At 46.2% G+C, this 13,627-nt stretch overlaps 4 protein-coding genes across 4 annotated transcripts; 1 reads left to right on the forward strand and 3 right to left on the reverse strand.

The window, feature by feature from the left end:
- Window positions 1-226: 226 nt before the first annotated feature.
- B0T23DRAFT_406095 (kama family protein) lies at window positions 227-2,123 on the reverse strand (the record flags this gene model as incomplete). Its single annotated transcript, XM_062839081.1, has 5 exons — window positions 227-544; window positions 602-1,152; window positions 1,219-1,406; window positions 1,477-1,724; window positions 1,755-2,123. The coding sequence occupies 5 exons, from the start codon at window positions 2,121-2,123 to the stop codon at window positions 227-229; spliced, it is 1,674 nt and encodes a 557-aa protein (XP_062690503.1).
- Window positions 2,124-3,408: 1,285 nt separating this feature from the next.
- On the forward strand, window positions 3,409-4,718 carry B0T23DRAFT_320282 (major facilitator superfamily domain-containing protein; the record flags this gene model as incomplete). Its single annotated transcript, XM_062835161.1, has 4 exons — window positions 3,409-3,482; window positions 3,588-4,069; window positions 4,154-4,483; window positions 4,612-4,718. The coding sequence occupies 4 exons, from the start codon at window positions 3,409-3,411 to the stop codon at window positions 4,716-4,718; spliced, it is 993 nt and encodes a 330-aa protein (XP_062690504.1).
- A 3,571-nt stretch (window positions 4,719-8,289) lies between these two features.
- Window positions 8,290-8,777, reverse strand: B0T23DRAFT_185000 (uncharacterized protein). Its single transcript, XM_062833125.1, has one exon. It carries the CDS (start codon window positions 8,651-8,653, stop codon window positions 8,474-8,476), a length of 180 nt encoding a protein of 59 aa, XP_062690505.1. The 5' UTR covers window positions 8,654-8,777; the 3' UTR covers window positions 8,290-8,473.
- Window positions 8,778-9,229: 452 nt separating this feature from the next.
- Window positions 9,230-9,957, reverse strand: B0T23DRAFT_430343 (RNA polymerase Rpb7; the record flags this gene model as incomplete). The annotated part of the gene is made up of 4 exons (XM_062840241.1): window positions 9,230-9,245; window positions 9,312-9,481; window positions 9,560-9,640; window positions 9,709-9,957. The coding sequence occupies 4 exons, from the start codon at window positions 9,955-9,957 to the stop codon at window positions 9,230-9,232; spliced, it is 516 nt and encodes a 171-aa protein (XP_062690506.1).
- Between the last annotated feature and the right edge of the window lie 3,670 nt (window positions 9,958-13,627).

Consider the following 13,627-nt stretch of genomic DNA (forward strand, 5'->3'; position numbering starts at 1 on the left):
CACCGCCCAAACCGATGAATTTCTCCCTTGGCTCATGAGGCTTCGACGCAAAAAGATACCCTTCATTACCTTGTTACCTAGTCTCATCGAGCTACAATGGGCTCGCTTACCTGCAGGTTGAACTTCCAACTTGCAAGATCAGGCAACCTGATTACGCCATCTAGTTGGAGCTAGATTCCAATACCTTACGCCATATACCCCCTGGAGTATGACCAGTCACCGTCCGTTATATTGAGGGTTTGTATACCCCTCGCGAGGCTTCCGGGAGCATGTCAATCGGGTCATAGTACTCATAGACCTTGTCGGCTTTGTCCCGGCCCGTGACGGTGGGGGCCACAAAGGTTGACACGCCCGTGTCACGGTCGTAGCTCTGATAGGAGCACGCAAGCCGCTTCCCCCCTCCACCAGGAAGGTCGACGACAAAAGAGGGAGTCATGAAACCTGCAATTGACCCGCGGATCCTGGCCTCTAGGTCCAGAATGGTTTGCAAGGGCGTGCGAAGGTGCTCCACTTTCTCAACCAAATCGCACTGGTAAACGTAGTACTGACGTTGACGTTAGAATCTGGCACTCACGAAATGTTGGTTGCAGAGGTGACTTACAGGTATAATATTGTTGTCGGCTAGCTGGCGGATGAGGGTTGACATGGTCTCGTAGTCATCGTTGACGCCGCGAAGCAAGACGGTCTGATTACGGACCATGACACCATTCTCAAAGAGCTTCTGAGAGGCGTCCGAGCTAATCCACGAGATCTCGTTGGGGCTGTTGAAGTGAGTGTGCAACGCCATCGACTTTCCAGCCTTCTTGGCTTTGTTGGAGATATCAATGAGGGCATTCACCCAGCCATCAGACTCATCCAGAATTCGAGTCGGAGCTACAGCTAGTCCCTTGGAAGCAAAGCGAAACCGCTTTATGTTGGGTAGGCTAATCAAGCGCTCGCCGATAAGAGTCAGCTGCTCCGGCTGGAGGTAGTATGAGTCACCGCCAGACACTACAATATCCTGGAGTTCCGGTCGGCTCTGAATGTAGGCAAAAGCCTCCTCCCAACGTCTGCGGGTCGGCTTCAGGGATGCCTTCGTTACGGTATTTGTATCGGCTCCAACCGCGTAAGAGCGGGTGCAAAACATGCAATATGTGGGACAAACCGAAGTCGCTGTCCAAATCCACCATCAGAATGGGCGTTATCGGCGGGGGCGGCACGACGCAAGGGAGGACCTACGCAGAAACAGTGCTTTGTCTGTGTACCGATGTACTAGACCCTTGACGGGCGAGTCGGCAGTCTCATGGAGCGAGTCAAGTGTGAGCTTCGGATGGTCGGGAAGCATGATCGACTTCATTGGCAAGAACTGCCGGGCGATGGGGTCATGGCGAGGATCTAGCCAGTTGATGCGACTCAGGATGTATGGTCTGCCATACGCATGGTTAGCTTGATACGAAGAAGAGATTCGTGATAAGCAAGGGCTACACTAGTGCTCACGTCATTCGGATTGCCATCGTTGCAGCAGCCACGCCATCGAGGACGTCTTTGATGAATTCGTCACGGGACTGCATCTGCATGCCGAGCTTGTCCACAGGCACCTCTTCTGGGACGACGGCTTGCAAGAACTTGAAGAGCTTGACTGTGCCCTGTACGGTATTGGCGACCTGCCAATTCATGGAGGTTAGCAGGACGATATCCCAAACCGATGAATGCAACGAAGAATCGTGGGTAGCTAGCACTTGTAGCTGGGACAGGGCATATCACATCTCACTTACACTCCAGCGATACGACAGGAAGTCCTTGGCTGTCACATCTGCCCAATAAGGCACTTTGCGCCAAAACTCATCGCGGCCACTCTGAATTTCAAAAGAGACAGGATTTGCGAGAACGTTCTCGAGTTTGGCGGCACCGGGGGAATCATACGGCGGGGGGCCGATCGGTCCGACAACAGATGGCTCGCTCTGGACGTTGGGGTTGCCGATATAGGCCGGGACAGAACAGCCAGCCGTGTCGATGCCTTTGCTGATATCGGCTACCTGGGCTTGAAGACGTAGAGAGGAGCCGGTCCTTCGCGATGAGAGGGGGTTGGGTTGAAATACTGGGCCACGAATGACCCGGTTGGGTCGAATGATTCTGGACAGCATTGTGTATTGGATTATGATTGGCAAAGCGAGGAGGTGAGGGTTGCGTTGAACTTGCTTGGTTGAAAACACCAAGCAGAAGTGGTCCCCGTGCTGAAGAGCCTATACTCGAAAGTTGAAATTGGATTGCTGGAGGCGGTGGACACTCTGCTTTTATGTTCGAGGAAAAATGAAGAGGATGGCCACGAGGTACATGGTGACTGCTCCTGGATTTGAGGATTTCTAGGTTACCTTCAAGATTCTTCCTCGAACTTGATGAAGTAAATGGGCAGGGGTGCGAAAGTTGATGATCCCGTACTTCCATTCACTCTCGATCAGCCACTTCCAGTTTGTCATCTACTACCAACAAAGCCCTGCCACCTTGCGGCAAAGTCAGGTTTGAGATCAGGAGATTGGAATTCGTCTCAGTCCCAGGCTGTACTGAAAATTTCCTGGCTCAAGTTTACGAATCACGAGGGAGACCGGTCAACAATCTCTTGACCCTCTAAGTCAAGACTATCCACGTGTGTCCCTAGGCCCACCACCCAGTCAGCTACATGTAGAGGCGTCTGGTGGTATCAAGGATTCATTCTGGTGTCTTGTTCTGAGCCACGAAGAGGTTATCAACTCCGTGCGAGAGGTGGGGAGGCCAAAATATTCGTGCTTCTGCAACAAAGATCAAGAATCTGCGTTTTATCCTTGACTAATCCTCGAACGCGCCCGAAGTGCCGGTAACCTGTCACTCGCTTACATTTGATGTTTGCCGATTTTCCGGGGGGTGCTTTGTACCCTGACGGGGAAATTCAGGTAAGTGTTCATACAGTCAAACATGGTGGCTTAATACAGACATCAAGTACTTTAAGAATTCCATAAGACCACCATCATCGCCATCATGTCCTATCATCTCGGGGCCTTGGTCAGAACGCAATCAACCTCACTGGAATAGCGCGGAACAAGGACTGTCAAAAACTGCCGACGAAACTCAATATTGAGTGCCAGATTGGTATGTTGACTCAGGTAAACTTCTATCTTCGTTTCTTCCGACTTTCCTTTCTTCCAAGCGTTAGCGTGGGCGTAACCCAGGCAATGGCTGCTCTTACCTCTATTCTATGTCTCCCGACTGCCCCTTGTTCAGCAAGTGTTCCCGGAAAGCAGATACTGACCGGGCAAGCGACTCCCGCCCTTAAGTGTACGGCCTGCTGCAAAGATTTCAGAAGACAATACTCGACAAAACAGCACAAACGACACGGCTTCATCTCGACATCAGCAAACGGGGCATCCAGTGAAGAGTCTTTATACTCCTACAGCAATGTTGGGCTTCGACTGGTCCTCCCAGAAGGGTGCAACCTCTGAGGTTGATGCCCGATATGACTTCAATTCAGAGTGAGTAAGACTTTGGCGTTGTCTCTGTCAAGATCCCACATCTTTGAGAAAAAAACGTCTAATTGAAATGTGATATCTGACCACATCCTCGGCAACTCGATTCAGACTACCTACCCCGGACATCTTGGCTCCCCGTGGCGCAGTACCAACGATCGCGAACCAAGAACCGGGTCCCTGGATCCCGAGCACTCAAGACGGAAGCACCCATGCAAGCAGTCAAGCGAACGAGGAAAAGACCGTCGCCAACATCGACCATGGCTGGAGACCCTGGCTCGTCGTGATCGGGTGTTTTTGCCTGATTGTTCCCTCCTACGGGCTACTCAGCAGCATCGGGCTCTTTCAGACCGAATGGGAGCAACATCAGCTTCGCGGATACTCAAAGAGCGACATTTCATGGATCATCTCTGTCTTTGGTTTTCTCGACTGTTTCTTTGCCGCACCATGCGGGATCCTGTTCGATCGCTTTGGGCCACGTTCACTCTTACTGGTAGGCAGTACGATCTACGTTGCTTCCTTCATTGGCTTGGCTTTCTCAACCACTTATGGTCAGTTCATGGCCTGCTTCGTAGTGGCGGGCATATCATGCGGTATGTACTCTTCTTCTGAAATTTCGGGGGTTTGACCACCTGCTGCTTCTTCATAATGCCCGCTAACGCCCTCCGATTCGACAGCTGCCCCCACGACGGTAGGGTTCACTGTGGTCAGCCAGTGGTTCAAGATACGAGAAGGTCTTGCCACAGGGTGTGTCACAGTCGGCTCTGCGGTTGGAGGAATCTTTTTCTCCCTTGTCCTCCAAGAGCTCTTCAATAGATATGAGTGGAGGACAGGCGTTCTCATTCTTGCCGGCATCATAATGGTCTTCATGATCATTGGGAATTTTCTTGTTGAGCGGAACGAGTCACAACCAACCGGCGCAAAGACTGAAGACAGTTGGGACTTTACGGCGATCAGGGATATGATTATATCCCCGAAATTCTGGCTAGTTTGCTTCAGCATTTTTGGTAGGTCCCCCATTCTGATACCTAGTAGACTAGACACCCCAACCAAGATCACATAGCTTGGCGTGTCTCTCGTTCTCTTAACCGAGAGTCATACCATAACTAACGAAACAACGATCATTGTCGCGCAGCATATGAAATGGTTTTGTTCAGCCAGTGGGGATCGATTCCCTCATACGCCGTCTCTACTAACTTTGGCGACAAACAGTTCTACCTCATGACGACTTACAACTTGTAAGTGCTGCATTCCGATTGGTCGAAGTCTCCCTTGCCGCTAATATCATGGAAAAGTACTGTGGCTAACCTGAGAACGGCTGCTTGACCCAAACCAACAGCGGTGCTATTGTGGGGAGAACGCTACCTTCGTGGCTGTCCGATCGAAAGCTAGGCCCAGTGAACACTATCATAATCATGAACGTCTTTACGTTGCTCGTGGTCCTGGTCGTTTGGTTGCCCTTTGGGGCAATGGCAGTTTCAGCCTTGTTTGTCGTCACTGTGCTGATGGGAGTTGGCACTGGAAGCTTTGTGCCTCTTGGCGGTAAGTCCAGTGCACACGTTCTGCGATGCATAGTACTTTTTGGTTTTATGGTGGTAGCTTACAGACAGTCATCTTTTTCTCTTTAACAGTGCAATGCGTTAGTGGTCTTTGTACCTCCAGAACAATCGGCACCTGGCTCGGTTTCGTATACACCTTTTCCAGCTTTGCAACACTGCTGGGAAACCCCGCCACAGAAGCTATACTCTCGCGACAAGGGCCCAAGGCCCTCATGGCCTTCCTTGCAGGAGCCTTGGTCTTCGGACTGGCCTGCATGGTTAGCCTGAGATTCGTGATGCACGGAGGCAAATGGATCTTGGTACGGAAGATCTGAAAACGGAAATCTGTAATATCTGATATGTAATGTATCAAAAAGATCTTTCTTTTCTTCTTTGTGTTCCTTGCTTGAGAGAGAGGAGGGAAAACGAAGGAAACAAAAGTTATCTAGGCGGCCATTGTGATTCAGCTTGGCAGGCAGATCAGATGCCGTGTATTAGGTGTAGGTGTACTGCTGACGCCCGCATGGCCAGGGACCGTTATTTTGCCCATATTTTGTTCGAATTTGGTTGAAGGTCACGTTTGTATATAGGCTAGAAGTTGTAGGCTGGACGACGGAGCCTTGATCTCAAAGAGCTTTCGCGTTTTCGTCAGAGATTGGAGCGATAAGGGGGAGAGTGTGACACCTGACTCTGACCTTTCTATCATATTGGTACTCAGTACTCGAGAATCGGTCAGTGATCACTCACCACCAGCCACCAGCCACCAGCTCCTAGTCAGGCTGACAAGTCACCTCGACGAGGTTGAGGACATCACGTCGGGATATAGTTGAATAGAATTGTAAGGGCTATATGACAGTGACAAGCGCACTGTATCGGCACTTGGGAGAGTACAAGTAACTCAATATCGAAATCCTTGCCATTGCCACCTATTCCGAGATCCTGGTTGGCGGATTGGCAGGCTCAGTGAGGTTGGTTTGTAGTATGTGGCTTCTTCGGCTTGCCCTAGAGCTTTGTGCCTTTGTGCTTGTGCTTGGTGTGAACTCTAGAGAGAGTTGAAGTGAATGCAGTGTGATAGTGTTCCCCCCCACTCTCCGGTCTGGGCGGACCATGAGCCCGGAGGCGGTTCGTTCGACTCACCCAAGTTGGGGGATCTTATACAGTAAAAGCTAAGTGGTCTCCCGAGGACTTACACGGCGAACAGTGCGATCCTGTAGTATATGCCGCTGTGTTTTAGGATCTGGAGAGTCTCGGGCATCACGTACAGTGAATCTGACATATCACTTCCACGTGCTTGTGCTAATCTTTGCTTCTTGATTTCGAAATGCCCGACATTTTTTGGGGTTGTCACGAGGATCGTGACTTTTATTCTTGATCTTGAGCTTGATATGATAGCTGGGATTCTCTGCTCGGCGGTCGCCTTTACTTTTTAGTCTTGTTGTTCTTTTTCGTCATGTTCCCCCTGTTCATGGTTATGATTCATCGATGATGCCCCTGTTAATGGCCCTGGCTATGAGGAGTGCTAGGTTTCCGATTCGATTCGATCGATACCGATGCAGTACACCGGGAAACATCGTTGGCGCCGAAATGCTCCCCCAGCGCAAAATTTCGCACGTTCGAGACCGGATCGATTCCACGACATAGCCAGGTTGTAATAGATGAATGACAGGGAAAACCGAGGTCGATTATAATACCATTTCGGCCCGGAATAATTCTACACCGGTAAGACATTCACATGGACGAAGAATCCAACAATATGGAATAGCGGAAGCCGGGTGAAGAGGTTCAAGAGCGACGGAAACGAAAGAAATGAAATGGAAACTCAAACCGGAAGCCGAAGACCATCGGAATGGGCTTGACGACATCGTGCCTTCGTTGGCGGGATTGACAATGGCTGTGCCTCCCCTTACAAGCTGCTGCGGGTTTGCTCGCTACATGTCCCTTCCAGCTCGCTTTGCGGTTAGGTGAGTGTGAAATACTGACCATTTATAGGTGGTGTCCTGTTTTTTTCTGTTTTCAGCCCTTCATCTTCTTCGCAGCCTAGTTGGGGTTTTCATCGACCCTTTATCCTCCATGTAATGAGAACCCCCACACCCGCATGGGTATTCGAGGGGGAAAGGAAAGTCCAAGTCGTCGATGGTAATGCAGATGGAAAATCGCGGCAAATCGCGAGTGCTAGGGTGAGTGGGAAAGCGCCATCCTCTAGGAGAAATCGATGGTGAATTGCTACTCTACGCCGGGGTTTTGAGGCTATTCCCGTTGGGGACGCAGGATCTAGGCTGCGCAAGACTTACTGACACTGTACCACTGACTGTCCTGGATGATGTGATTACACCGATACGAGGAATTGAGGGTATAGGGTGTAGGCGCATGCCCAGATATATGTAAATATCACCCCGGGCAGTGTTCAAGATACCCTGGACCACTGGTCAAAAGATCAGTGACGAACATACCTATTTTGTGCTAGAAGTGTGTCTTGAACACGGCAGTCGACTCTTGATTCCCTTTCACCCCTCAGCACGATCTACAGCCCCTTTTCGGGTCCTGACAGCAATAACAGCTTGACAGGCGCCAAATAGACATTGCTGGCACGGAATCCTCCAAACCAACAACACAAAAAGAGATGGTAGCACAACATCGATGACTTGCCTGTTGTATCACAGTCATGGCAAGTGCGCAATCTTTGAAAGATACCTCTATGATAGAGGGAATATGAGATGAAATAGGGCGGCACGGAAGCCTCTCCGCGTCGGTGGAATGTGATTATGACTGAACCTCCAGCGGCATAGATAGCAAATTCAATCCCAAATGGATATAATGACAACTTAGTACAAGTCCAGGTGGCCTCCTCCAAGTTTAGCCTCCTTTCTCTTGTGTTCAATGCCCACCACCCCATTCAACTTCTTGCCTCCGCTGTACTTCATTCTGGGGATTTCTCCACACCGATCTGGCCCCCACTGTTACCCCCTTCTGCTCGAGTTCGCCCGACGTATTTCGGCCATAGTATTCTTCCACAAGTCAAGAGATATCGCAACCTCACGATGAACAGGTCACCGGCCAAACGTTTACTGCATAGTATCAACTCGACGACTTAGTGGATGAACCTCCCCCCTTGCCGTTTTATTCTTTTCCCCACGTCTTCACTGCTACGTACCCCCCGTGCTTCGTTGAAGATTATGGGAACATTGAGGTATGGTGCTTCAAGGTCCTTGTAAATGTGCGAGAGGATCTTAGACGGCATGCACCACTTGTCAGCTTAAAATGGGAGATTTCCCCCCAGGGTAACTGGGCCATCACAACATCCCACCTCGTTGGGTACTGTACCATCACATGGTATAATAGCCCGGGACTGAATGCTTCCTAGTCAAGACGTTCGGGAGATAGACCAGGGAGACGAGTTTATGAGCCAAGCGAGTGCTGCGGTGTCACTTATACTGTCTTTGCTCGTGTCAACTGAACACCTTAGCTGAACAAGATTTTCCCCTCTAATACAATCGCAAGAGATGCCCTCTGTGGTATCGCAGACAGTCGTTTTTTGTTGGTCAGTCTATGCCAAGCACCCGAGAACCTTGAGGCATTGTACCCGCAAATCTCTGAAGGCATCATCATGTGCCCATGTATCAAGGACGACATGTCCTCCATGTCGCAGAGATGTCGATAATGTCAGTTGCCCCAATACCAGTAATCACGCTCAAACACAGAAAGCATGTTGCAAACACCTCAAAAGAAAAAAAAAAAAACGTCAATAGACTCCAGGCGCCGCTTGTGGCCCCAATAATGCCCCAAAACGCCACAGACAAAGGTTTTACGCACCCCAAGCAAATCATGACAGAAATACCAACCCCGTTGAGTCTCATTCGGACGAGACATCTCCTCGAAAGCTCTTGAGCATGTTACCGCCATACTCCTGCGTGCAATACAACAAGGGGCTCGATCATACTGCCGCCCACGCGCTGCTACGGGGCAAACATGATCCTTCGAAAACCGCCACAGAGAATCTGAAACGGCCCTCGATACAGGTGGCTTTCAGCATTGCCCAGAAGACTTGCTTCTTGACCGGGCCAGAGGCTTCATCAGCCGACCATAACTGTTGATGTTAACCCAGGGCATACTCTTACTCGTGGCTTCACTAGGACTCTGCTGAGCGAGTACCTCGTAGTAGTTGAGCAAATCCAAACCCTTTGTTTGGGGATAACCTTCTTGCATCTTGCAAGTCCCTTATGCTTGCAGACACCTGGAAAGGAAGAAACTGGTTAATAACAAAACAGCACAACCGCGCCGGTAAGACGTGGAAACTCACCCAAGGAAATCTCCGTTGATGCTGCCAATGGCATACATCTCACCCAATTCCGTTCTCAGGCCACCGATCTTGACGCGCACATGCGTACCGGGCTCAATGACCATATCAGCGTTATTGGTAAACTGAGGAGGCGTCGCGTTGGGGTCGAAGTGGATTTCTTCGGGCATCAGCTATAGTCCTCTTGTCAGCGATCGAAGTTCGAGGGCATCCTATGTGCATATTTGAAAGGATCGTAGGCGTCATCGTACGTGAGATGAAACGAAGATGGAGAGCGGGCCAGCTTGGCAGAAGAAGCCGTGAGGATTGATGGAAAAGACAATAGCATCCACCTGTAGGGACTCCTCGTTAGACAATCCGAACGAAGAGAACACCACCGAGAGTCTTCGCTATAACGAACCACTTCGCCTTTGAACGGCCTCCAAACCACAGCACGGTACTTCACAGTGAACTCGGCCAGGCCGTTTCCGGGGAGGATGCGACCCTCGCTAACGTCGAACGCATCCATGATGGCAATGATGTAGTAATCACCGGCACACGTCCCTTCCACGTCCTTGACCAATTTGGTCGTGACAAGTTCGTGCATGTTCCTGCCGAAATAGGATGGATGCAGGGTAACCCGCCGCTCGAGGTTATGGAGGAAGAACATTGTGGCGGTTTAGTACTGTAGGATCGGGGTGTCGTCGGCTGAAGGTGGACGTCGATAAGTCGATGCCCTGGAGAGGTTATGCGCCTCGGGATGCCTTCGCGCGGCTCTCGTGTCGAGGGGTGCGACGGCGGCGGCAGTGCTGTCGAGACTTGGGCAATTGGAGTCGCGTGTCGGGACGAAAGTGACAGTGAGGGCGAGATGCGAAAATCGACAGCAAGAATGCTGGTGTAGTGATCGTGTCGAAGGTGATAGCTGGTTTTGTGGGGATACGTCGTGACGGGAGAGCAAGGCTGACGGAATAGATATCGATTATGTATGATGGAACAAAAGCTTGGAGGTTCTGGAAGCGGTAGCCTCCAACATAGAGACCGCCGCAGACGCGGTTTCGGGACTTTCGTTGCCTTGCGAGCTTGGCCTGTCACTCGTCCCTTGACGTTTAGCACATGGCTCGTGCACAATCTGCAAGGAACAGCACTGACCACACGGAAGCGGTCTTGGCGCTGCCGGGATTCGGTGTTGTCCACAACTTCAACACCAAATACAGTAATGTGCCCTGTTAATGCAACTAATGCAGGCAGCCAGATTTCTTTGCAAAAGGGGGGCATTTGCAAAGGATGGTACTGGTGCACAGACCAGTATATACTGTGGGGCTACTGGATTACGGGTCGACCACCCTAAAGTTGGGTTACTTCGACCCTCTCGTACTGCCGCTATTCGGGGCAGCTAAAGTCACAGTATGCCCAAATAGAGTTACGGACTCTAACCTAAAGGGGAACGTCCCCACATAAGGTCGCCAAATATTAGCAAATATCAACTGCACCCAAAATTAGCAGTGGGCAATATAATTGCTCATCGCTAACAAATCCGTAAGATTAAATACGTACTTTACAGCACAGATCTCATCACCAGTACCATCACCGCCATCATATTTTAATATTTATTATTATTCAAAATACCCCGCTCAATCTACTCTATTAATAAATCCAAATTTACAACTAGCGTAATTAATTTTATTAATAATATTAGCGAGTCCCCTACCACCGCTATTATAACTTAGATCTCTAGTAATAAAAATAACGGCGAGACTCCCTTATAACTATACTACCTTTACTAATAATAATAGTATAACTTTAAAACCCTCTTTCATAATATTAATATTACCGTTAAGAAAGAGGGTTTCTATATCTCCAAAATTCGTAATAGTAATAAAGATACCGCCAATAATCCTATACAATACAATTTCGAATACATAAAGAGTAAAAATATATACGCCGATTATAAATTTAAAGGTATCCGGCTATATTTAAAAAGTTCGAAGAAGGGTTATAAATTCAAAATAAAAGCCGTAATATATAAAAAGCTCGGTAATATCTGGAAATTCGTCTATAATTAGTACTAATACAATTATAATTTTAATTTAAATACCGTAAGGTATATACCTAGGTATTGCCAATTTACCTATACTTCTAATATAATTAAAAGTATATTTAAATATAGGAAATAACCTAAAAATACGTCTAGAAATATCGCTACCGTTTTATAAATTAATTTCCTAAAAATAAAGATCAAAAATCAAAATATATTAAATATATTAATTACCGCTAAGGCCAATAAAATTAATACCCTTACGCCTATTTAATAATTCTTATACTCTTTATAATTAGACCCTATAATATTTATTAAATTCTATTATTAAAGAGAAGGAGAAGAGTTTAGCGCGTCCAATAATAATAATAGGGATAAGGGAAATAAGGATATTAAAAAGCCATTCGTATATAATAATAATTATTTAATCGATCGTATATTTTAAACGTATAATTAATACGTAGATTAATAAAGGAAGAACCTAAAAATATAGTCTTTAAACTATATTTATAAAATAAATCGGTTCAATATATTACTTTTATAAATTTATAGTATTACAGCTATATATACAACTTTCAATATTAAATATTACTTATTAAATAGAGAATGTGAAGGCACGTAACGGGCGAGGCAGGGCTACAGCGTTATTGACGTTCAATATAGAATTTACGACTAAAGAGTAAAATAAAAAGTAAGAATTGTGTGGGCAACTAGGCTGGAAGATATGCCTCTAGAACCGATACGCCCAGACCACTCTTTTTATCTAATTTACAACTAATTAAATTACTCGCATCGCAGCGATCGTACAGAACAGCCATTGTCTAGGTCCGGGCATAGACCAGCGGATCTGGGCCATAATATTACCCCCCCCTCTACTAAGGATTTTGCCCTCAAAATCGAAAAAAAATTTTTAATTCTAATATAGTTCGAACCTATAGTCTTCTCCTTACAATTGCTTCCCAAGTAGAGGAGGGGTACCTTCGGGGTAGCCTATAATACAATTTAAGAGCCCTCACTCCCGCTACTACGCTATTAAACTAATCCTATAAATTACTATTATTTATATTAATATAATAGGTTCTTATAAATCCAATCTAAACCATCCTTCCTATTACCTACGCAAATAATTTAACTTTTTCAACGGTCTTCCCTACGCTCCTTCTACTAGTAAATTATCTTCTTTATAATCTATTAATACCAAATCCTTTATTTGAATGCCTTTCCAAATATATAAGCGACGTAGTAGGCCGGGCTTCTCCGGATTCGCGTTGTAGAAGGCTTTAAACACATCGGGTATATTCTTAAAATCTCCGGCGGGGTACTAAGTAGGATCCGGGTCCCAACCTTTCTACTCCGTTTAGTAATAGAATTTCCCGTTAATTAACTATACTATTATAATCCTCTTAACCTTCTATTCTTCTTAATCTCTAATTATTTCTCCCGCAGAATTCTTGTTTATTTAACCTAGTAGGGGGTTATCCGGATATTTATAGAATCAATTGGCATAGTATATCTTAGCACCTCGCTATATAAGTAAAAAGTCTAATTTGTAGGAAAATCCGGATAAAGCCTTAATATAATATAGTACGTGTATAAGGGGGAAGTCGAACTTATTATTAGGTTGGTCGATTACCTAAAATTTCTTAATAATAAAAATACGGTCTTCTATTCTAAAATCGGGTTTACAACGGTACTTATTTATTTATATAGCCTACTTTTCTTGTTTCCTAATTATAATAGCGCACATAGATTCTTAAAACCTGTATAGGATTTTTAATACTTCCTAAGCTTCTTCCCTTAAATATTTTTCCCTTACCGGGGTAGGGGTTATAGTATAGTAATCTTAATAGAATAAAAGTAGTATTAGGTAGCCTATAATAGTTTTATACGGGGATATACCGATATTTTCGTAAGGAAGGGAAGTTTAAATAATATTGAGTACCGGGAATATTTCTAACTAATTATCCTAATTATAATTAACGAATAATTAAAGACGTTAATTGATATATTAATTTATAATCTCTATTTAACTAGTAGTCTAGGAGTGTCCTAAAGAAGATAATTTCTATTTAATACCGAGAATCTTTAATATTTCGTTAGTAAATAAAGAAATAAATTATAGTCTGCAATTGTTAATTATTTCTTTTAAATAGCCGTATACTCTCTAAAGGCTATAGTAATAAAAATAAGCTACTTATTTAGCTATTATAATATCCTTATATAAAATATACTATAATACTTTAGATAATCGGTTTACTATTACTATTATATTATTATAACCTCTTTTATCCCGGAATATACTTTT

The sequence above is a fragment of the Neurospora hispaniola genome, assembly GCF_033458365.1.
Source record: "Neurospora hispaniola strain FGSC 10403 chromosome Unknown B0T23scaffold_6, whole genome shotgun sequence".
In the NCBI taxonomy this organism is placed as follows: domain Eukaryota; kingdom Fungi; phylum Ascomycota; class Sordariomycetes; order Sordariales; family Sordariaceae; genus Neurospora; species Neurospora hispaniola.